The sequence below is a fragment of the Cyprinus carpio genome, chromosome A17 (genome assembly GCF_018340385.1).
Source record: "Cyprinus carpio isolate SPL01 chromosome A17, ASM1834038v1, whole genome shotgun sequence".
Taxonomy (NCBI): domain Eukaryota; kingdom Metazoa; phylum Chordata; class Actinopteri; order Cypriniformes; family Cyprinidae; genus Cyprinus; species Cyprinus carpio.
In genome coordinates this window covers 3,866,374-3,892,462 of record NC_056588.1, presented here as the reverse complement: position 1 = coordinate 3,892,462, position 26,089 = coordinate 3,866,374, and the positions used below count along the sequence as shown (strand labels likewise).

At 36.0% G+C, this 26,089-nt stretch overlaps 1 protein-coding gene across 5 annotated transcripts in view; it reads right to left on the bottom strand.

The window, feature by feature from the left end:
• Positions 1-26,089, bottom strand: part of LOC109048374 (neuronal PAS domain-containing protein 3-like) — a 280,671-nt gene that overhangs the window by 172,204 nt on the left and 82,378 nt on the right. For all 5 annotated transcript variants that reach the window (XM_042773582.1, XM_042773583.1, XM_042773584.1 and 2 more), the window contains one exon: positions 7,115-7,359. In XM_042773582.1, the coding sequence (XP_042629516.1) occupies positions 7,115-7,359 (245 nt within the window). The remainder of the gene's footprint in view (positions 1-7,114; positions 7,360-26,089) is intronic.

Here is a 26,089-nt window from a genome sequence, read left to right as displayed (position 1 = left end):
CCTCATTACCATTAACAATGAGTGTGGCACGCTGGTCACCCGGGTAGAGCGCTTTAATCAATGCCCTGCTCTCTGCCAAAGACCCCCTTCACATGAGGATGCTGAAGTGACTGCTCCATCACTTTGTGAGCTGGTCAAAGCCTTTAATGAGATCACACTGTTGACTGTATGATGGTTTGATATGCTAATATACTAGCGGTGCACAGGTGGGTATTTGTGGTTGACGTAGCTGTAGTTGTAACGGATTCAAAATATTAATAAAAACTATAAAAATAACACTGATACTAACATATTATTTTTACTATATATTACTATACATATACTGTATAGTACATTGCATGTTACTATATACGTACAGTATATGGCGCAAATATTATATTTTTAGCATATTTATAGTATTTACAGTATATACATGGCATATTTTTCTAGGCATGGAATATTGGGATGATGAACTACTGTACATTTGCTAAAATGTGCAATATACAACACAGTATGGTGCACGTAATACTAAAACACAATGCACACAACTTGAGCTTTTCCAGTAAATAAAATTAAATTAAATTAAATTAAATTAAATTAAATAATAAAGGCATTTTTCTTCACTATGATAACTGGATGGAAATCATACGAAACATGGTGTGGTCATGTTACACAACAAGGCATACTACTAAGTGAAATGTTTACCAAGGAATAATTTCTACTGGTTTACTTACTACTGTTAAAAATATTAAGCAATATTCTGTAAATACTATGTTTTCCATTTCCGTGGTTTGTTCATATGGCTTTTAATATTTTGTCAGTAATCAAACATGCTCACCAAACCCGTTCTCAAGCAGTGTTAAATCATATACAAATATTTTATTCATTTTACTCAATCATTTCATTCCAATGAAGGAAAAAAAAACTAAAAACTAAAAACTAATAAATAAATTAATAAATAAATATAGCTCTAAATATTTTTCTTGTTAGCCTGTAATGTAGCTGCTTTTTCAAAAAGCTAGTTAGACTGTACTTCTTTAAATTAGTATCTTGTAGCTTCTTGTGGTTCAGCTAACAAAGCACAGCTCTAACAACACCAAGGTCATGAGTTTGCTTTCTAGGAAACAAATACACTAATAAAATGTATACAGCCACTGATCAGACTGATGGTAACTGCATACCATCAGTCTGCTAGTAGCTTCACCAACACCGGTAAGCTGAGCTGAAGAAAGGCGGTATGAAACAGTGTGGAGCTCACAGGTGTAGCTAAATGTCAGGCGTGAAGAGAACGAGACGTCAAAGATGTAGCGCGGGGGAGAGGAGGAGAGTTCTCTTCAAGGTCTAACTGAGAGTATTGATGAAATTATGCTAATTGAGACAAGTACATGCACATTTGGCTGCCGTTCTGGAAAAGCGTGTTGTTTCGTAAAAAACAAAAACAAAACAAAAACGAAAGAAACTTTTTATGACAGATTAATCTTCAAAAGAGGCCATTATGCTTGTTAAAACGCTTGAGTTTATGAGGTGCCGAAGGACAGCATCCCAGAAGACGAGCCAAAAACAAGCAAACAAAGGAAGGAGATGATTATGAAATCTTTTTTCCTTCAATATAAACAAGTGGGTTGAAAAGCAGGAGGTTTGGTTGTATTTGGCTGAGTGACACATCTATGCGATGCAGCAGTCACCAGAGATCAAGCGCTGATAACCAGCGAACACGCGGCGGCTTCCAGCGCTGCCTCTAATAAAGACAGCGGGCCGCCGCATCTCAGGTATTAATCACACACAACAAAGCACTGTGTGTTTCTGTCAGTATGTTCCACGCGCTTCCACTGACTGCTGAATAGATTATAACCCCACTGATGAGAAAACCGCCAATACAAACAGGATGTTTACAGTAGAACCGACTCCATGACAAAATAAACCCACGCTTGAGGAAAACTGTTTGGCTCACGAGATCTCAGCTGCATTTTTAAATATCAACATTGTCTCAGATGTTTTTCCTGGAATTTAGAAAGAAAAATAAATCAGTCACAAGAAACATGCACAAATGTTCAAAAGTTTGAGGTCATTAAGTGTTTTTTTTTTTAAAGAAATAAATATTTATATTCATCAAGGATGCATTAAATTGATCAAAAGTGACAGTACAGTATAAAGACATTTATAATGTTACAAAAGATTTCTATTTCAAACAAATGCTGTTCTTTTGAACTTTAATTAAAGAATTCTAAAAATGCATATTTTTTAAACATAAAAACCATTATTAAAAATTAAGCACCAATAATATTTGATAATTGAGCAGCAAATCATCATATTGATGTGACACTAAAGTCTTCTCGAATCTTCAGCATTGCATCACAGGAATAAATTACATTTTAAAAATCTATTTAAGTAGAAAACAGTTATTTTAAATTTCAATAATATTTCGCAAATTTACAGCATTTTTTATCAAATAAATGCAGTCAGACTTCTTTCAAAAACATGAATCTCCAAACTTTTGAACTGTAGTGTTCGTCAACATATGTGACCCTGGACCACAAAACCAGTCTTAAGTGTCAATTTTTCGAAATTGAGATTTATACATCATCTGAAAGCTGAATCAATAAGCTTTCCATTGATGTATTTATTAGGACTGGACAATATTTGGCCGAGATACAACTATTTGAAAATCTGGAATCTGAGGTTGAAAAAAATCAAAATATTGAGAAAATCTTCCAAGCCTCCAAGTTCTCTCCATTTAGTCTCATCGCTCTCTAGGAGAAAGAATTGAGACGTTACAGAGCTCTCGTTTGTGAGTTATCTCCCTGTGGGCACCGCCAGTCCATGTAAAATAATTTCGCATTTCACTCAATTAATTCCCCTCCGTTAATATCAGTCTCCGAGCAGCCGTTGGCACAAGATGTTTATGCCTTGGGTGATTAAGATGGAGAAGCGAGTTTTTGACATTCCGAAAAGCTGAAAAAGCTGCTATTTTGCAAACATTTCAGCCCATTTGGAATTCCTTTCCAGTGATCATGAAAGGACAACTGGCATATGTGTCCTCGACTCGGCGGCTAACTACAGGCACAAAACGTGTCAATTGTGCAGGCAGCGCTGTAGAGTTTGGGGGTGTGCGCTTGGTGAAGTGTGGCATTTTGGCGACTGCTCGCTGCTCTGCATGCATGAATAATGAATGCACAGGTGGTGGAGGGGGGTCAGGGGCCCGCGCCATCCTCCAAACAACAGAAAGGTCATGCTTGTTTGTGCAGTGTCCTTCAACAGATGTGAAACGCTTCTGACAGAGACTAGCAAATTTCGGTTAAAACGCTCCAAAAAAAAATTAGTTGATGGGTCAATTACGGTAAAGGTCAACAGGCGCAAAAGGAGAGAGGCAGCTAGCGCGCGACTTATGATAATAAATCAACACTTGAGAAACGGAGGTCAAATTCGTTCAGTTGCAATGCCAGTAAAACAGCCCGCTTTTATTACAGATAAAGGCCCGAATTCTGCGCTTTGTCACCCTGGTTTTGCATTCCACAGAAGGCGGTTTTGTTTTAATGGTGTTTGGCGACTCTCCACTGTTCAAATGGCAGCTCCAAATTGTTCTTTATTCAACACGGACACGGAAAAGAACTGGAAAAACGCAAGTAGATTTTCCTCTAAGCATTCCGACTGGCATGAGATTTGCCAAACGACACTGTTCGGAGATTTCCCAAAAGGTTACAATCATCAGTTATAATGTAGAAACGCCTTACAAGTCATCAACTTGATTTTTTCTTCTTTTCACTGCAAATATTATATAATAACAGCAGCTGTAGCTTCTGAACTCTATGTAAAGTCACTGGGAAATTGCATTAGCCTTCAGAAATTATTCTAATATGCTCATTTGGTGCTCAAGAAACACTTTTTATTATTATCAATGTTGAAAATATTTAATATTTCTGTGGAAGCTGTGATATATTTTTTTGACGACTACAAGTTGATAGTATTGATGTGAAACAGAAATCTTTTGTAACATTATAAATGTATTTACTGTAATGCATCTTTACTGAAAAAAAAATCATAAATTTATATGATATATATATATATATATATATATATATATATATATATATATATATATATATATGTATATATATAATGTATATGACCCCAAACTCCAATGCCTGTGTATGTTTCTTGTATCTGATATTTTTTTCTTTATTTCCTCTAAGCAAAGAATCATTCTGTTTCACATGAGATTTGCCAAACGACACTGTTCGGAGATTTCCCAAAAGGTTACAATCATCAGTTATTATGTAGAAATGCCTTCCAAAAAGCCAACTTGGTTTTTTCTTCTTCTCACAGCAAATATTGTGTAATAACAGCAGCAGCGGCTTCAGATCTCTATGTAAAGTCGCTGGGAAATTGCCTGGAAGTCTGCACTGACAAATGAACTGGCTACTTCCAGACACAGGAAACAATATCGTTTTCCTACGGCTCACCTTGACTCATGCACACAAACAATCGGAAGGAGATACGGGCCCTGCCCTCTGATGCAATAAGTCACCATATGCTCATATTAGTATGCTCTGCATTACGGCACACGGCGTGCCTCCCGGTCAGCTGTACGCCAATCAAAACACATGCACCTCTTTCATTCTAAACAACAATCCGGCAGGAGTCAGCAGAGGATGAGGAGAGAGAGCTCTGCCGCTGTAGGTCAGCCCCATCTCCTCGCTCCGATCGGAAAATAAACAGAGATTCATGAGCTAGGACGAATCGGGAGCGGGGCTGAGTATCCATTAGCTCTAGCGATGCAGAGCAGCAAAACGGGAATCGATAACAGGTTCTGTTCGAAATGTAGTGCAAATAAAATGGGCCACGCTACTGATTCAATTCAAACGGCTGCTGTCAATGAGATGGAAGGACACAAAGAGCCTCTCATTGTCCTAAAGGGTTTGGATTCACCTTGCTGAGCATTCATTAATACATGGGATGCAATGCACTTCATTCATTTCCTTCGCTTACATCATTTCCTTCACTGCATGTCGAGCACGTTGATGTCGGACGTGTAAAAGGCAACAGTCCTGCGGACCGGCTCTACACCGAATTATTCACTATATACATTTTCTCATTAAAATGCATGCGGCTCTTCAAAGCGAGACAACAATGATACCATCTGTTGTGTGCCGGCCGGAATACACAGAACAAAGCCGCTGAAAACTGCAACAATTAACTGTTGCCTCTAACAACATTCACAGTATTACGGCCATGCCAAATGTACAATAAATAATTCACACTTAAGTGCAAAGTAGCTGTAACGAATTTACTAAAATAAAATAAAATAAAACAACTGAATAAAATCAAGAAAATAACTGACTGAAAAAATAAAAAAATATATTAAATTTAAAATAAGTAAAAAAAATCAAAGTCTAAAATATATATATATATATATATATATATATATATATAGATATATATATTATATACCACACACACACACACACACACTAACACAATAATGTCTATTGAATAATACAAAAATATATTGCAACTGGAAATAGTAGTTTTTGTCTTTTTGATTGAAAACGAGGCACTAGAAACATGCTAATGATCCTAAGAGCATTGTCTCTTTTAAATATTACATTTAGCCACAGCCATCAAATATAATGAGAAGAGCAAGTATCGAGCGCATCTTTTTTATTTTCATTGATCCTGACCGCATCCTTTATCACCAACCAATCAGCATTAGTTGATTAACCAGGCCCATTACTCACCTAATCGTTACAGTCCAACTAAGAATCCATAGTTACTGTTAAATCTATAGGCTGCTTCAGTGTACTGACGTTCGTAACTAATTAGGCTTCTGTAGGGCATGACAGGCTCTTGTTTATTTATTTTAGCTATTTTTCTTCTCGAGCCTATAGTCGGGAGGGAGCAAGTTATGACCGCTCTGCACATCTCACTCGACTTTTTAATGTACATCCACAGTTTCATTGTCTACTTCCTGTCCTTGCAGGTAACCAACATCACTAAGAGATGATCTGTTGTTTTTGTGTACTGCATGCAGTTGACTGCCACTGACAATCATCTCAACTTGTCCCTCAGTGTGTATAAACCAGTTTATACTTACAATTACTCTTATAAAAGGGATAGTCCACCCAAAAAAAGAAATTTCTGTCATCATAATGTCATTCCAAAACTTAATGCCATTCTTTTTTCTGCAGAACAATAAAATAAGATATTTTGAAGAATGTTGGCAACCAAATGGTTTCAGATCCCATTGACTTCCACAGTATGGACAAAAAATATAACGGAAGTCAATGGGACTGGTTACTGTATATCTACTTTAAAAATCCTCTTTTGTGTCTAGCAGAAGAAATGCATGCAGGTCTATACTTTAAAAGAAGCCTTGCAGGCAAGTTGGTTGAATGAAACAGAAGTTTGCAGCTTGTGTAAGTATATTAATTTAAGTTCATATAAGTTTAATATTCAAATAATGTGTGTGTATATATATATATATCCATATAAAGGAATATATGCATATATATAATGAAAATATTTACACATTATTTGCTGTTAAAAAAATTTTATTTCATCTAGTTGCCAAGGCAACTAGTTTAATTTAGTTAAACTTTATGTACTAAAATAACTAAAACTGAAAGAAACATTTATAAAAACTAAGTAGTCATACATATTTTACTATGTAAACGTACATTATATACTAAAACGGTCAACTAAAATAAAATCTAAAAAAATAAATGACAGAAAACTGGATGAAACTGCACTGACATGATTAGCGATTCTCTCATGCTAACAGTGGATTATGACAGAAAACTGGATGAAACTTCACTTACAACATTAGCTATCAACCAACCCAAACTGTGTGATAGTTGTATTTAACTAAGTGTTTTACTCATGCTAACATGTTATGTTTAACTGTTGTTGTCAATCATCCCAAATTGTGTGATAGTTGTATTTAACTAAGTGTTTTATTAAGGCAGTTTCACATTTTTAATACACTCTGAGGAACTTATAAACCATTATCAACAACCTTCTGTATTGAGCACACTACACACATACAATACATAAAATTGAAAACAGCCCAGAAAAAAACTGGAATATTCCATTATTAACAACAAAAGAGCAAAATTCTACACAGAAGAATGCCTCTTACCTTTGACTGAGGTGTTGGGCGGCGGTCCTTCGATGCGCAGGTTCCACGGCGGGTCTCCCTGGTTGGCGAAGTCCCTCATCTTAAGGTAGCTGATGGTGAGGCGGATGATGGAGGCCTTGTCCAGCTGGCTGGTGATGGCACCGGGGAGCGGAAGCATCTTTGCCAGCTCATAGAACTCGAAGTTTTCCTTCCCCCGGCGCGAGCGAGCGGCGTCACGTGACTTCTCCTTCCTCAGAGCCTGCAACCTGACAGAAACGCAACATAAACATCTACTGTTACTCAAAGCCTGACAGACTTTGCTTCCTTTGTTGTGACTGACAAAACTTCCATCCTTTATGCTTAAAGTGTTTACATTTGTGAGGCACCGAGGGACCATGTCTCAGAAGACAAACCAAAACAAGGGTTATAGACTGTAGAATTATTATTATTATTATGATTATCATTTATTTATCTATAAAGCAGTGGGATAACAATTTTTGCTTTGTAAATTTACATAAAAAATGATGTTGAATTTGACCCTGTTAGACATACTGTTAAAAAAATGTATAGCCTGAATGCACTCCAAGTCGCTTTGGATAAAAGCATCTGCTAAATGCATAAATGTAATGTAAATGACCCCATTTGCTTTTTTTAACAAAAAGATCTGTTTTTACTATGGGCATATTATTATAAAGTCCAAAAATGTATTTTCATCAAAATATAATAATTCTTTCCACCTCAAAATTGCTTTTTCGTTTGACATCCCCTATCTCCTTTATTTTTTAGCCCTGACTTTAAATGAGACATGGCAAGCTGTGGTGCTACTATGGTACAGTGAAGTACCAAAGTACATTACCATTCAGAAGTTTGAGGTCAGTAAGATTTTGTAATGTTTTGAAAAAAGTCTCTTATGCTCACCAAGGCTGAATTTATTTGATGAAAATGTACATTAAAAACAGTAATACTGTGAAGTATTATTACAATTTAAAAGAACTGTTTTCTATTTGAAAATATTTTAAAATGTAATTTATTCCTGTGATGCAAAGCTGCATTTCCAGCAACATTACTCCAGTCTTCAGTGTCACATGATCCTTCAGAAATCATTCTAATATGCTGATTAGCTGCTTAAACATTTATTATTATTATCAATGCTGAAATGATTTGCTGCTTAATCTTTTTGTGGAAACCATGATAAATTTTTTCAGGATTCTTTGATTTGTAGAAAATTAAAAAGAACAGTATTTATTTGAAATTGAAATGTTTTGTAACATTACAAATGGCTTAAAAGGTACAATTAATCAGCTTAATGCATCCTTGATAAGCAAAATTCTTAATTTCTTTAAAAAACTCTCACTAACCTCAAACTTTTGAACAGTAGTGTATATACAGTAGCATGATTCATATTCATTCACAAGAATATAAAATATGTGTGGTTAGTGAGAGTACTACACCTTAAAGAGAGGGAAAACCATGGTTACTATTGAGAGATCCAATAATATTATCTTCTATTCATAATCCACACATGTAACTGGTCCATCTGTATTGTAATTTTGTAGAAATGTATCCCAACATGTGTCTCTGTTTTCAACCCTGCTTTCCCAGCCAAACAAAAGGCCCAGGAGAGACGGTCTGTAACTGAACTCAATAGCTGTGCCGGGCTCTTTGTTATTGACTGTATATAGTATCAGGAGCACACCTCTGTGCCAATCACAGACGGGGCAGGCAACCGCAGTGTTGTGGCTAAAGTTGCAGTCACACTGACTTAGTTGTGCTCTGTCGAGAGACCTCAGCTCAATTGATTCAGTCACTGGAATCCAGAAGTGGGTCGAAGTTGTGATTAGCTTTGGCCTGGGATCTCGTGAGACGCCCTGTGAATGACTTTCATTGCAGCCTTTTTACCACAGACACAGACAGCCGGTCAGAGATCTTCTTTCCCCACCAAGCACTCAAACAAAGAGAAAGAAACACAAGACTGCGGTATCCTCACCTACATTTGAGCTCAGACACTATGCTAGACGGAAAACGCCCAAAATATACACTCGCTCTCACACATGCCTGCACAAAACAATGACTTATTATAAATTATGACTACTGCCTCAAAGTGTTTGTTTATTCTGAATCGAGTGATTTACAACTGTGCGCTGAGCATTTCTCTGTATTTATTTCCTTCTGAATAAAATAAGTCCCTTTCTGACAGCAACTGCTACAGTAGCAACTCAACATAATGTCTACACTGGAAGCGACCGACGCCACATCATTAAATTTGAAAATACACTGGAATACACTGATGATGCACATGTGTGTGTCTATATATATATATATATATATATATATATATATATATATATATATATATATATATATATATATATATATATATATATATATGTATTACATAGTTAAAGTTAAATATTAAGGTAATATTGTAAAGTTGTAAATTAAACAGTATTATTCACAAAAAAATACCATTTAAATCTTTCTACTTCAAAATATCAATTGGCGCATTTCCATTACAAATTTACGCAAAACTTTGGCGATATTTTATAAATGTTGATAAAAAAAGTAAAGTAAAGGCGAAATGATGGCGTTTCCATTAACCAATATCAACGGATTTTGGCTTCATCACACAAAATATTTAACCCAATTACAATAATACATATAAACTGACTAAAGCGATTTTGGCTTCATTAGACATTATATTTAATTGAAGGAGGCGTATGCATGTATCTTGACAGAAGCAGCATGGAGAGCAGCTTTTGGGATGTGCTGTAACGCGACTGGTAACACAAATGTTAACTAGAGTTGCCACAATCAGCTCTGGTGACCGTTTCGGAGCCATAACGCAGTGCAGACGTGTGCAGCGTAAATAGTCTAAGCATTAATGGCAGGGAAAGCCCCTTATACTTGAAAGCAGCCACATATGAAGTGTTTCTTGGAGGTTATAGTACATTGAGGAATGATCATATGACTTTTTATGTACGCCATGTGACCTGTTAATGCGAAAAAACCATTTCCATTGCAGTTTTGCAAATTATTCCTTTTTTCACATTGCCTGAAAAAATACCTCTGTTTTGCGAAATATGGGCATTTTTGCAAAATTGACGTATTTCCATTTGGCGTAATTTTCAATTCGCAATTTCAAATTGCGCAATTTGAAGGGTAATGGAAACGCGACTACTGTGTTATTTACCAATTCGTTGTAATTATTTGTGAAATTTACTAGCACTTTCTGATTAAATATTTTTTCACACCATTTTTTTTTTTTTTTTTAGTGTGGGATATTTTACAGAGCAGTATAACTGTTGTATAACTATGTAGCAGAGTTATACAACTGGTTAGAAATACAAGATGATATAAATTAATAAGCCAGTGGCCAGAAAACAACACAATTACTAAAACAGAAAATAAAATCTATATAAAAAATGGATAACTAAAACAAAACAGTATATCAATGATACTAAAATAACACTGAGTGTATATACCTGTACACCTACAGTAAACTAGTGTCACGGTGGAGCAACGGTTTTGAAGAGAATCTTATTGAGCAAGTTAAAGTTAACGTGTACAGCTAGATATCTGAATAATAACATCCAGTTTAAGAAAGAAAAGAAAGAAAGTGATGTGACATACAGCCAAGTATGGTGACCCATACTCAGACTTGGTGCTCTGCATTTAACCCATCCAAAGTGCACACACACAGCAGTGAACACACACACACAGTGAACACACACGGTGCCCGGGGAGCAGTTGGGGGTTCGGTGCCTTGCTCAAGGGCACCTCAGTCGTGGTATTGCCGGCCCGAGACGCGAACCCACAACCTTAGGGTTAGGAGTCAAACTCTCTAACCACTAGGCCACGACTTCCCTAAATGGTTTAACGGTGCATACAACTCTGTTGTTGCCTAACACTGGTGTGAAAAATACATAGCTATGTTTAAAAAAACTAAAAGCCCCCTTAAAACGTATTCAAATGCATATACAAATCAGATTCAAAAGCAAAACATTTTCATCCACTTTAAGCACAAGTAAATCTGCATGAAGTCTGTGTATCGGCTAATAACGCACATGGCACAGGCTTTCTGGTGTTTACAGTCTCAGCTCTCTGGTCCAAGGTTTGAGTCCACTGATTTATGATTTTCAATCAAACAACTCACAACAGCCGCTTTAATGCTTCCAAAACACAACTGCCCACTTTCTGTAGCGTTCATCATGTCAAGCCATTCTGAATTAAGTCGGAAATAAATCAGCCCAGAGCTTCTGCGTTCCCCGTTGGCCGACATTTAGATTAATTTTTTACCACCATAAATGCTAAATCAGTTATAGCAAGTGCCGAAAGATGGGGAGAGAAGAATGCCTTGATGGATGAAAAACGACTGTTGGTAGAGAAGAAAATCATCGGATATTGTCTCCACATTTTATCAACAAACAAAAAGCAACATAAAATATGAAACAGAGCTGTGCCACAGAATGCAAACATATTCTGGAGTACTTAATCTTGTAATTCCCACTCTGCTTCAATAATTCCCAAGAAACTTCAAACAAAAAAGCCCAATTACCTCCAAAAGAGCACCAATGATGCCTCACGCAGATCTAATACTACAGTTGCAGACGGCGTGATCAATTTTAATCCTGTATGAAACTATCATTTCACCATCAGATATAGATTGGCTCTACGCCTTTGCATACGAGCGATGGATTTCTATTCTCAATAGTGTGGAGCGTTCCAGCACAAGAATAAAAACACCATTTGATGGTCTGCTGCTCAGACAGTATATAAAGTCAGCTGTAATGGTTGTTTGGATGCAAAGTGCAACAGAGCAGCAGAATTTCATTTGTTCCACAAACTTGGAAGGCATTACGCCGTCCTGCCAAATACGTCTTGATGCACCGAGGTTAGGTGACCTTCATTTTCATGACTTATTTATTACGCACTACTGCAAAATGCAATAGTCACAAAATGACGGTGATACCGCAGGCCCTCTTGCAGGACCTTTCAGGGAAATAGAACGCAAGTTAGTTTTGTGGTGTGGACTAACGGCGGCGGCTCTTGAGTAATGATTGTTGTGTTATTGAACGGCCTGTTTTCTGAGCAGGAATTTATGTGCACTGCACAGATTTAGCTGTTTCTTGCTTCCAGGCTGATATAAAAATACTCCTGGATTATCTGCAATTAACATAAATGTGCCATAAACCTTTTCAGAGCTTTTTGCATTCTGAAGCATTAGAGTTTATGCCCATGGAAACATCTGGTAAGAGTAAAAACCCCAATCAGTGTCATATTTTCATCAGAGAGACACTGAAATCAATACAAAATCCTATTTTACTTGTATAATGTGACGGAATTTAGAGTAAATGTACAGTAGGACAGGATTTGATTAGATCCTTCAAAAACTGTTTGGATCCTGAAAAGTGGACGATAATATCAGATTTGGAGCATGTGACTGGAGGGGAGGGACTTGATGACATCAGATGTAAAAATAAAAATAAGTTGCTTTTAATTTTTTATTTAAGAGTTATTTTATTTTAATTATTTAAGATTATAAAGACAAACGTGCTCCTTCAGAATAAAAAAAACCACATAAACAATTACAATAATAAACATTACTTTGTTTATGACTGGATAAATAACTACAATTAACCAAATCAAGCACACTAAAAAAATTAATAAATAGATAAAAAAATAAAAATAACACACACACACACTTAAGGTTAAGGAAAAGCTTAAGAAAAAAAGGTTAGCACACTGAAAAACTTTGTAAAGGCTTAAAGATAGATAGATGACACACACACACACACACACACACACACACACACACACACACACACACACACACACACACACACACACACACACAGACAGACACAGACACACACACACACACAAGCTAAAACATCAAGAGGCTGAAAGTTCTGCAAATGATCATTTAGGGTTGAGGTAATTGCCTTCATCAGTGTAGAAAAGCAGGCAGAAGAGAAATGTCACTTCAGATTATCCTCTTGCCTCCTGAAGCAATAGATGACACTTGATCAGAGACTAAATGCCAAAACCAATCAATTCCTTTTGTGACTCTTCTCCATTACGCAGTAATAAAGGCCATAGTCTTGGTTCTTCTAATTAAAGTAAATGCTATCTCCTTGGTAACCTCATTAATATTCTCAATGACTTGGTTATACATACAGTGTGTCATATGACTGGTCAAAATTAGATGGAGCACTGCACTGCCATCAGCCTAAAATGTATATTACTCTTGGAAAGACTACTGTATATTTCATATACAATTTGACAAAAATACAACTTCAAAGCTACATATTCTACTTTTTTAAAGTAAATTCTACAATGTTGTTTATTAAACAGGTTATTTAGTTAATTCATTTTCACATTTTACACTTTTAGAATGAATGTTTTACACTGTATTTTTAAGACTGTATATGTAAATGAGCTCTGTTATGAATGACTGACTTTTCGCATGTGAAATGAGGAGCAACGCCTCCAAAGTGCTGAATACTAGCATTGCATGTAAAAGTGGGCGGTCTTTGGGAAGGGAGATTTGTGTTGTGACTGTCAACATACTACATCAAACTCTTATTTCCAGTTTTAATTTCATGTTCCACTACAGTACAACAACAGTATGAGAAACATCACAAGCTAAGCTTCACCTGTCTATGCAAGAGCCTACAGAAAGTGCTGCGTACAGACATGCATCGTTAAGCACAAGGTTACGTCTCGCACGGAGCACTAATTCCCTTCAAGGTCTGCGCGTACTTCCCTCTCAATCAGTAAAATGGATCCGGTTCTGATCTGAGTGTCTACTGCTTTCATTGCCCTCAAAGTTCTGTCATTCGACTGTTCATTTGTCCTGAGAGCTTAATCCGTGTGTGTGTGTGTGTGTGTGTGTGTGTGTGTGTGTGTGTGTGCTGGGAACATGTTGACATTCTTCATTAATATGGACGTTGGTTGAGGAGATCTATAGATGCGCTAACTACAAATTATGCCAGGTGAAGCCCTCTGCGTAATCTTTTCCTTTTTCTCTGGAATGAAGACCTTCGCTGTGACTGGCCGTCTTACAGAGGCCTTGTAAACCCAATTGAAGGCTTTCTGGAAGGCCACATTCACAGTGAATTGCCCCCACTTGTCTTTCACAATAACACAGAGTGGCATACACTCTCATAACGCTCAGAATGCAATTTACTGAACACTTTCATAAAGACTGGTCTCTCTTAGCTAAAAGCAATTTAGTGCCTCTTTTTGTTTAGCATTAGCAGGAAGGGAAAGTGGCGGAAGCGAGAGGGCGACAGAAATAAACACGCAATGTTTGCATAAACTCCAGAGTCGCAACAGCAGACAACAGGCATCAATTTAGTAAAAATGCACATTTTTAGCCAATAATAAAACCTAAATTGTGTTATTTCACATTGAAAGGGTCGGTTCGGACAAGAGGTTCCATTCCAAAACTCACAAAAATTACCAACAATGCTTCGAAACAGGAAGCACTCATTTTAAAGCTGCAGCTCTTCAAAAGCCCCCAGTGTTTGATAATCCCACAGTGCTTTGGTTTTATCTCTGAACAGACATGACATCTCAATGGCCGGCGATTGCCCAGCAGATGCGTGCGGTGTCAGAGGGGCTGTAGACGTGTGATTGGCTGTTTAAAGCACACAGGTGACCTGACTTGCTGGACAAAGAGAGGTTGTCAGAGGAAAAGGTCACTGTGTTGCTTGTACAAAGTGAAACCCGTGTCAGAGCCACAGAGAAGGAGCATGCTGTATTAAACCTGCTAGATCGCAAGCTCACAGCAGAAATATACCCATAAACTCAACAGCACACGTTCATTTACACTAATATTGAACAAATGAGAGAGAGAGATGTGTAAATTGTCTGCGTCTGTGTCTCTCTCTACAAACAATGAAGCTGAGTTTAGTTACTTAAAAAACAGCGATTTTACCCTCCTTGCTGAGAAATATAATGTAGCGATTCAGTATTGATTAATTAAAGTCACGTGTGGCAGTGCTGACAACAAGTTTATGAGCTTCTGAATGTTACTCTCAGATCTCTGTGTGCGAGGGGTGTGTGTGTGTGCATATGCATCAATTAAAGCAGCGTATTAATATAAAATGGTGATTAAAATGAATGGTTTTAATGTACTGCCCTTGTCTCACACACACATACAGTTGTGTTCAGTACAGTCATACTGTATATCTGTTATTCAAGAAACTTTTGAAAAGTTTAATGAATTTATGAAAAAATCTTCAGAAACTATTTGCATGAAAATCAAATAGGCCTATTGTTTTTTTATCATATAATTTAAAAATGTGTATGTACTGTATAAATACAGAATGCTTTAAAAAAAGGGGGGGGGGGTTTGGCATAGTGGTCAACCAAAAAAAATTAAAATGGCACGTCATACTGAAAAGGTTGCCGACCCCTGGTATAAACAATACAAATAATTACAAGAAGCAATATAATATAAAATAATGAATGTAATTTATTTTGTTATATATTTTTTTACCAGCAGAAAGTTGGTACACCTTATTTGAATATACAAAAGCATGGGAAAAAAATAATCCCCTTCCACTGAAAAGGAAAAGAAACTCATCCAGGTTTAAAACAACATGAGGGTAAGCGAATAATAACAGATTTTTTACATTTTTGAATGAATTATTGTTTTAAAATCATATGTGTAATCCTATATATTTATTACATCAAAACTACAGTGAAACACATTTGCAAAGAAAGCCATAAACCAGCAGTACACTACTCATTACTCACAAACAGTGATCAGGGGTCTGTGGTAAGCGTGTGGAGCCGGTCTGTTTAGGGGCCCACAGGGGCCCCTCTCTTGTGATCAGATGGTGGGCTTGTCAGCGCTGATCTCCTGTCAGTGTGTAATTAAGAGGCTGTGGAAAGCCACGACAGCGGTGCTGCTCGCCGGATCTCTGCACCGCAGCAAATCCCGTTAGCTGTGAATAAAACCATTGGGGGCGGCACAGGTAAGCCCGACACAATGCGATTACATGGCAAAAGCGGTGCCTGAAAAGCCAAATCGCCAACACAAAACATTCAGCCTTCACTTCAGCACATTCTCTCCTGCATGAGCCAAAAAAAAAAAACATTGTGAGACATAAATCTTCTTTGTCACCTAGAGTAAACCAAGCCTGAATCTAACACACATACAGTAAGAGCCACGAGAGACATTTAGCGATACAGCTGCTGCTCTGCGGTATCAATAATAAAATGGATAGATCTGATCATGGAGGAGGATTGTTTGATACAGCATTCCAGCCACGCTAAAATACACAAAACGCCAGTCACTGAGGTCAAATATTATACATCAGCAATTATATTCTAGTGCAAGAAATTAATCTATTAAAAATCGAATTCCCGAGTATTTATTTCATACAATATTTACTTTATACCTACATAATAATAATTAAATAATTAATAATAATAATACAATTATTTGCTCTTATTTTTATTATTGCTATACTATAAATAATAGTAATATATTATTAATAATTATATATTATTGGTGTATACAGTAAATATTGTGTAAACGTTGTACATATTTAGAAAATATTTTAATAATAATAATACATAAATTAGTAGTAGTAGTAATAGTAGTATGATAAATCAAATTCATGATTATTTCCTATATACAAATAATACATAATTATTAATACTTTATTAGAGTATAAATCATATTATATTATATTATATTATATTATATTATATTATATTATATAACAGAATTTTTGTTTACACTTGTTTGACCAAGAAAACCTAAATATATATATACTATTGATGATTTCATGAATTTATATACAGTATAACACTACAGCACTTTGCTGTTTTTATCCAAATAATCACAGCAGAAATTAATAAGGTGAACAACAACATTGTCCATAACAATCCCACCATAACGTTGTCATTTCCTCCGGTTAAACCAGCTTCATGACTGAAACCACAAGCTTCAATCAAACAGAAGCATAAAACACATGACCAGCTGAAGCACAATGGCAATTTCCCTCCATCTCTCTCTCTCTCTCTCTGTCAGTTTCGCCTTCCCTCCCAGCCGTTTCCCAGCTGCACCTGCTGCGGGCGGCCCGTTGAGGTGGAACGGCTCAGTATTAGCTGTGAAATTAGCAGCGCTGTCTTGTTAAAGAGCTGGCTCGCTCTACGGAGGGAGAGACACAGTTAATGGCATAAAAGCCCTCATCACCTGGGAGCCACACAATTACTTGAGCCAAGGCTCAACACCATCTTCTCCTGTCCCACAATCCCCCGCACTCACTCACTCACTCACCCCCCTCCGCCAGCCGTCTCTCAAACAGCTCACTTCTCTCCGCCTGGCCTCCCGCCAAAGCCCAGACAGAATGAGCTCTCTCTCTCTCTCTCCCCCCACCCCCCCCCGTCCTAAATCATATCTCAAGTCAATGCCCCACTCTACTAAAACGGACTAAATTCAAATCCTGATGTTTGCTAGTGATGAAGCTGATGCTCTCAGGCTGACATTAGAGACAGAGAGAAACACAAGGGCATGTTTGAAAAGGACAAAACAGCATTTGGATCAGTGTTGCTGCACAGTGTAGTGATTTCAAGGTTACACAGCCTCACACGGGCCGCTACTAAATGTAGTGGTTTTAGATCTAAGTAGCACCACCAGTGTAATGGCTTTGGGTTTAAATATTAATATTAAGTTTTGGTCATACTATTTTATGAGTAACCAGAACATCACCAACAACAAAATAGAAAATAGAACAACAATTTGTCTTGAAGAGACTCTTTTAATCTTTCCAGAGAAGGAGGGATCTACAAGTTGGCGTTTTTCAGATCCAGCGTTTTGATTGGGTGATGCTGTCGGAGGTGTCCATGGTATTGCCCCTCACTTGCATGAGGTCTATTTGCATAGCTTAAAGTCCACATTTTAAAAAATGTCCTTGAGGTTTTCCCTATGCATAATTTACTTTCCAAACCAATTCCAGATCAACCTACACATTGTGCTGAAACTATAATGTTTCAAACCTAACTTTTTTTCTTCCACAAAAAATTAAATTTTGAAGACAGTGCTTTTGCATGTGTTTACTATGAATTAGACTGAGGCTTACGACGTTCAAAATAGACAAAAAAGTGCCAGAAAAGTCTATATAGTCTATGTAAAGAGCAAACCAAAATGTTCATCATTTGTGTAAATTGATTCTCCAGTGAGTCATTAACCACAGCAACCAAATCAAATAGTCATTGAGTTAAATTGGAAAAATGGCTCAATTTGTGAACAAATCATTCAGACTGGTTTTCTGAGATCCAATCAGAATGATCCATTTTTTTAATCTAGGGTGGATGACAAGATTATTAGTGAATAATGAAACTTTACAAAGCTTGAAAACTTCAGTCTTTAGATATGCAGGTGAGTAATGTGCACAATTGTAAATAATAATAATAAATTAATTACAAATTTAATATAAATTATAAATAATAAAAAAGTTAGACATTTTATTGTTTAAGCATATCAACAATATATGCTTTTGGCATCATTTACTTGCCCTCATGTTCCAAGCCCATAACACTTTAGTTGAATCAAGTGGTTTAAACCAAGTCTTGTGAAGAGATAGGATCGGCTTACATGATGAACAGATTTCATTTAGGTTTTTATTTACATCTGAATAACGATCAATACATACAGAGAGCACATCAAATATGATAAACACGGAAGCTCGAACAAACAAGTGTGATGCAAGCTTTCCAGTTCACTCTGTTTATATGTAAACAAAAAACTAAACTGTTGCTTATTATTTCTGACTCTTTATAAAAGAGTTATAGAGATTATATATTTTTTTGAAAATCAAATTTGATTTAAATATTCCTTTACTCACAGCTGCTAGCTAAAGTGAACAGGAAGTCCACAGGCATCCGTCCGAAGCTCAGCTTCACACATGTGGGTTTCTCAGATCATACGCATGTATTCACATACACCTCCTGCCGTTTAGCAGCCATGCCAAGCACAGCGGAGGGCAGAGCGGCTGAGAGGGAGGCTATCGGTCCTGGAAAGGGCATGTTACAGGGAGTATATACCCACACAGCTGTGAGATCAGCCTCTCCGCTCTAATTACCCGCTACGGATCCTGGAAGCACACAGAGCGGTGCCCTTCTCCCACTCACATCAGGAGCACAGAGCCCGGGCCCCGTCTGCGCCAGTCAGCTGGGGCCTGATCAAAGCGCCGCGCACTAGACTCCACACCAGGTCAGATGCACAACAACCTGTACAAGATTTACAGCCTCAATAATGAATGAGAGAAACATTTTGAAGTAATTGGCTGTGCACAGGTACCATCTCTCCACCAGGGGAGCTTGTTTGTACAAAGCAACATGAGTTAAATAATTGATGCACAATGCAGCGGCGCTCTGGATTGCCTTGATTTGGAACATGTTCAGAGTTGCAGTGTTATGCCGCCGATGACAATCATTGTTTGGGAAAATAAAGAGAGAGAGAGCTGGTTTCTTTCATCAGCAACATTCTAAGCCAAATCTTCAACGACCTGACTACTGATTCATGAAGGTCTCTGCTCTACAACAACAATAATCATGAAAAATGCACCAGCACTACTGGCTAGTTATTTGATGGCTTCTTTTTTTTTTTTTTTAACAGATTAGGCCTGTCTCTGATGTTCCACAGGTCTGTAAAATTGCACCCGCTTTTGTTTATTGCTCTGTTTAGGCTCTGGTCATGGTATGTCAATAGAAAGGCAGCATGTCAGAACTAAGTGGAGGTGAAACAGGCTCAAACAGGCTCTTTTAAATCAAAAGAAAACTTTATCAAAACTACAAACACAAACAATATTTATTTTATATTGAGACTTTATGCAATTTACGTTTGTATATTTAAATTAGGCATAATCTTATGATATAATTTTGCCTACATCTAAATGTGACAATAATAATAATAATAATTATTATTATTATTATTATTATTATTATTATTATTATTATAAATAATAATAAAATTATTATTATTATTAGTATTATTAATAATAATACATATTTAATTTATGTAATATGTTTTATATATTATTATTAAAACACATTTAAATAGTATCTCTTTTTTTGTGGTTGGTAATTTTAAAACCAATTTTCACAAAAGAAAAAATTTACAGACAAATATGACATAATTACTAAAAGCTATTATTATTATTATTATTATTATTATTATTATTGACACTTATAATAATGATACAATTTTAATGTATTTTATGTTTTGTATGTTATAATAATAAAAAATGTATATAGTATGTATAATTACTATATTATGCATACTATATTAATAGTATTACTGTATTACATAATTTCAAATTTGGTTGGTAATTGTAAAACCATAAAATAGAAAAATATGACTTTATTCAAATCGATGCAAACCAAGATTAATGTAATAGGAAAAGTTCATATAAAGTTTATTTTACAAAAAATAAATAAATAAAAGACATAAAAAAATATCACTTTATAAAAAAAAAATCACTGCACAAAATCAGATGCTATCCAAGGATATATAAAATGTAAAAAAAAAATAATAATAATTTTAATTAAAACAAATTTTCAGCTAATATTTGAATTTTTGGTAAAACATTGCACAATGTCAAACTGTTCAATCCTTTCAGACTCCCCAGGTACACCTGTAGCACCTCTCCTTCATAAAGTTACAGTAGGTATTTGTGTGGAAGAACCATTTGATGCTAGAACGTTCTGCTGACAGGGTGATTTCTGCACAGGCAAATCCCTTTCAATTCATTGTCTTCACGCATTGTTCTTTATTAATCCGGCTAACGTGTACACTTCCGCAGTGTGTTTGTTTACCTGTGTTCATTGTTATTTATGGTGTTTGTTGCATGTGCAATTTGTATAATGTGCTAATAAAACACTCGGTGAGACAGTGCACAATCTGCTTTGCGAATGATAAAGGAGCTGGAATGGGGACGGCCGTTATCTGAGCTCTAATCAGAATTCATATTGTTAACACACTGCCAGCACTTCCAGTGCCTCTACAATATCAGCCGTATTATTATCATAGAGCCACTATAAAGGATATTGCAGGCTATGGCGAGCTCTTATCCACGGGAATGTAGCATTATTGCTTTTCACATCAGGTCCATCTCAGGGTGACAGGACGTCACAGGACACTTCAAGGTAAAGGAGAGCAATAAGATCTACTGTAATGGCAGTTTCAGTGAGCATAGAAATAGTTTAGGAAGGAAAATAAATGTTTCAGAATATAGACATATAATATTTATCCATTATTCCACAGCGGTGAAAAATGACACTAGCATTATGGATGGAAATACAGACGACAAAAGCCAAATTCAGACTGATTTACTGGGACAGGAAAACCCAGAGGACATTTGTATTGCTCCGAGGTTGATCTTTCATAGCTCAGGAAACTTGATGGAGTTCTCAGTCATGTGTCATGTAAGTATGAATGGTATCTCAGATGTAACCAATGAGACATACATGAATAAGTATAGATCTAAACTGAATGTGGACAAATGTTTGAGATCACATCAAGATCAGTGTTGTTATCCTTAACTGAAACTAAAACATATGTAAAATACATAACTTAAATAAACATTTAATAAAAAATTTAAAAAATAAAAATAGAAAGGTTTCCTGAGCAACTAACTGACAAAGTTTAATTTAAAAAAAGACGGAAATATAACTAAAACAAAAATGAAACTAAAAATTAAGACCATATAGAGATAGCTTAAGGGAAAAAGCCTTCATTTGTTCTCCAATTAAGATTTTCTTACTGCAAAATACTGAGGGTAAACTATATAAAAAGCTAGCTAAATATAATATTAGCATGACTGTAATAATTCAGACCATGAAATGCATCACGTAGTGCTAATTCATGTGCACATACACATGAAGCCTCTGTGCTGAAGTGGAGCTAGCTTGCACTTTCTATGATGATATCCCATCTGTCACCCAATCTGAGGCCTCACAGACCCCAACACTTGGTGAGATTTTTTGTCTACTTCGTTCTATCTCTTTCTCATGATGCTCATTAGTCTCTGGGCTCACTGGAAGGAAGTGACTTTATGAGCCTCTAACAACAAATTCTAATCTGATACACAGTAGAGTAATTAAGCAATTGGATTTTTAAAGAGCAGCATGAGTGATTAAGAAAACAGAAGATCACAAGACGATGGACAGATGCTCTGTTGGCAGCTCACTCTCATTTTATGGGGGTATTATAAACTAAATAGGGTTGTTGATAAACGAAACATGGCAACAGCAGTTAATTGCAAATGGTACTGAATAGTTAATATTTCCTTCATCAAAATTAGCATCAAAACTAGAGTTTGACCAATATGGATTTTTGATGGTGGATGCCCATATCTTAGATGGCTGATATAAAGTCACTCAGCCATTGACATTCTGAACAACACTGTCAAAATAAAACTTACGCATCAGTTCAACAGAAAAACTTATCGGCCAATGCTGATAATTAAAAAATGACAAATATCAGCCGATAAATCGGCTTTGATGAAATAACGGTCAACCAATAATCAAAACTCTCAAGTATTTTTTTTCCTTTACACCCATAATCAAAACAAAACTAATTAATATTTATTATTACAACAACCAACAAAATCAAAAACAATTTTTTAACCGATATGGATTTTTGATATTTGATGCCTGAATCTTAGATGGCAGATATAAAGCCACTCAGACGCTGGCATTCTCAGCACTGTCAAAATAGAAGTCCTGCTTACAACACGGTAGCCATACAGAAAAATGTATCGGCCAATGCCGATATTTTAAAAATGACAAATAACAAAACACTTAAAACGTTTTTCTTTACACCCATAAGTTGTCAAAATTCCTCTATGTTCATTGGTATGTCAACAGTTACAATTTTAAAATTAGGTATGGATTTTTAATGGCCGATGTCAGTGCCCATATCTTAGGCCCCATTTACACTGCATGGTTCAAGTGACCCAATTCCGATTTTTTCCTCTCACGTGGCACATATCGGATATGACCGGTGAACGTGTAAGCAGGAAAAAACCGCATGGATTCCGATTTTCTCAGATCGGATTCAGGCCTCATTCATATGTGGTAATAAATTGGATATGAATCGGATATGTGCATTTGCGTGTGCCATGTAAGCAGACAAATCGGATATTCCCCAGTAAATGCGAGTCGTACGTCATTAAAAAAGTGACGTCAACTCAGGTGGACACCACCAACTGAGATCACATGACTTATTATAGGCGCAATGGAGGACGAAGGATACACACAGTGGAGCAATGCCAAGGTTTCATGTCTTTTAAGTCTTTTGGGGCGAAGAGAACAGACAGTGCAGGCAAAAAATGCAGGGTTGTTACAGAAATAAATCCGTGTTTGAAGACATTTCACGAGATATGGGGAGGCACGGTTTAAGCGCTTTTTTCTCCGCCGCGCCGTACGAAACCAATGTTTTGCTGATTTTTTTGTTTGACTTTTCAAAATATTGAAAAAAAAAAACACATAATAATATTTGCATCTGCGTCCATTGTATTTCATGCTGTTTTACTTCCTTTTCCGGGTCAGAACATCTAATTGTTTGGTAGTTTCAGCAGTGTATAGTGTAATGAAATGCAAAAATCGGATACGGGTCACTTTTAAAAGATGATGTAAGCGGGTCGTCAAAAAAATCGGATATAGTCAGAAAATCGGATTTGGGCATCAAGACCTGCAGTGTAAATGCAGCCTTAGAGAGCAATATAAAGTCACTCAGGTGCTCACATTCTCATGGATTTCAAAATAAAAGTCCCACTTCTGACACATTGGCCAAGCAAAAAACTTAATTGCTGATGGTAATAATTAAAAAAAATGCCAGATTTCGGCCGATGTATCGGCTTTTGCCAAATATTGGTCGATCACTAATCAAAACACTTAAAAAGTGGTTTTCTGTTTAAACCCACAAGATGCACAAACTATTCTACAGTAAATTTGTCAATATGTCAACCATCACAAATTCAGAAGTGACTGAATGATAAATTAGGGGATTCACTGTCACATTCAAACGCATTAGTCACTCCTAAAACCTGGATGCGGCCAAATTGTTGTTTTATTTCCACATAAACAGACATTTTCGCCTGGACATCTTTACAGCTGGTGCTAGTTTGAGGAATCTGTGAGAGCAGTGGGATACTGGCAGCCCTGAGACGGCACACAACGCTTGATGGAATATTTAAGACAAGGACAGACTTCCTCTCTCCATCTGCCCTGAAAAAAAAAAAAAAAAAAAACTCTTCTAATGTGTTAGACAGGTGGCCTACTGAAATGCCAAATCCACTGGGTCCGAACACAATTAAGAACTCAAATTAGCCCCTGCTGAGAATATGATTTCTATATTTAGACCTGTAAGGAAAAGAAACAGCAACAAAAAATCCAAATGGTGCACCACAGACAAAAATGAACTCCCTGGATCAATTGAGCAGACAGATGACAGATGTCTTTAAACTCAAAGCCCAGCTTTACTTTGAAAGTGCAAGTAAGTGAAACACCAGTATCTACAGCAAAAACAAACTCTGACTACCATGATTTACTATTATCTAGTTTAAAAAAAAGATCTATTATTATTATTATTATTTAAAAAATAATAATAATTTGAGCATAATAATATAATCAAAATAAATAAATGTTTTCAAATTATTTATGATCTAATTATTAATTAAATCTTTATATATATATATATATATATATATAATATATATATATTATATATATATATATATATATATATATATATATATATACACACACACACACATACATATAAATGTGTGTGTGTGTGTGTGTGTGTGTGTGTGTATAAACGTCTGGATACTGACACAGTGAACACATTCATTCTTTTGAACAGCTTTCTGATACAACTGCATTTGTTACCTATCAGCTATGATAACAGTGATGGTGGTCTTCCTTTACATTGCCCCACATAACTTTTCCCTGAAATCTCCCTGTACAGTTTCCAACCCTGAATGAAATACTACTGTTTCACTGAAATAAGATAAAAGATAGGCATAATGGATAGAGAGATGTGAAAGGTTGAGATCACAATGTAAAGAAAATTGCCTAAAATTTTCAAAGATGGTGAGAAAGTGCTAGACAGAGAATGCGGGAGAGGAAGAGGGGCCAGTATAAACAGCCTGTATCTGAGACTATTCTACAATCCCAGGGTTCAGGCAGGACACAAAGCAATTTGAAAAATGCTCTCACAGAGTCATCTTTCCTATAGATTCTGCTCCTGCCTTTCAATTTCACCACAGACGTTCAATCCAAGATCTGTAAATGACTGAACATATAAGTAACAATAACAAAACCCAATAACACACACACACACACACACACACACACACACACACACACACATATAATTTCAGTTAAATGTAATCAAATTTCAATTGTTTTTTTTTTTTTTCATTTTCAAAAAAAAAAAGTGATTCTTGTGCAGAACTTGCCAATATTTGACTTGAAACTTTAATTCATTGCCACTATTTACTAAACAACCTTTTATCACCTGCCAGGTTTAAACCATAAATCAAATAATTAGAGAATAATGCAATTTCTAACATAATTTTTAACACTATGAAACATTATGCAAGTTAAGTAAGCTAGTACAAGTAGATATACAAATAGCGATCAAATTGCTAGTTATTTTCCGAACGTTATTTATTTAATTATTTATTTATTTTTTTTTGCTTGTTTGCATAATCTTTCATCAAAATTGGATTATTATATTTTCAGGTAAAAAAAAAATGCCAATACAATTCTAGGGTCTTTAATGTAATTCTACGAGACTTTTCACCAATTTTTTCATTTGCCAGGTTAAAACCATGAATCAAATCATTAGAGAAGTAATAGTGTGATTCTTTTGCATTTTTCCTCAGAAACATGTAATTATGCAAGTTACATCAGGAATTCCATTTCATGTTTTTGTTCATAAATAACCAAGTAAAAATCGTTAAA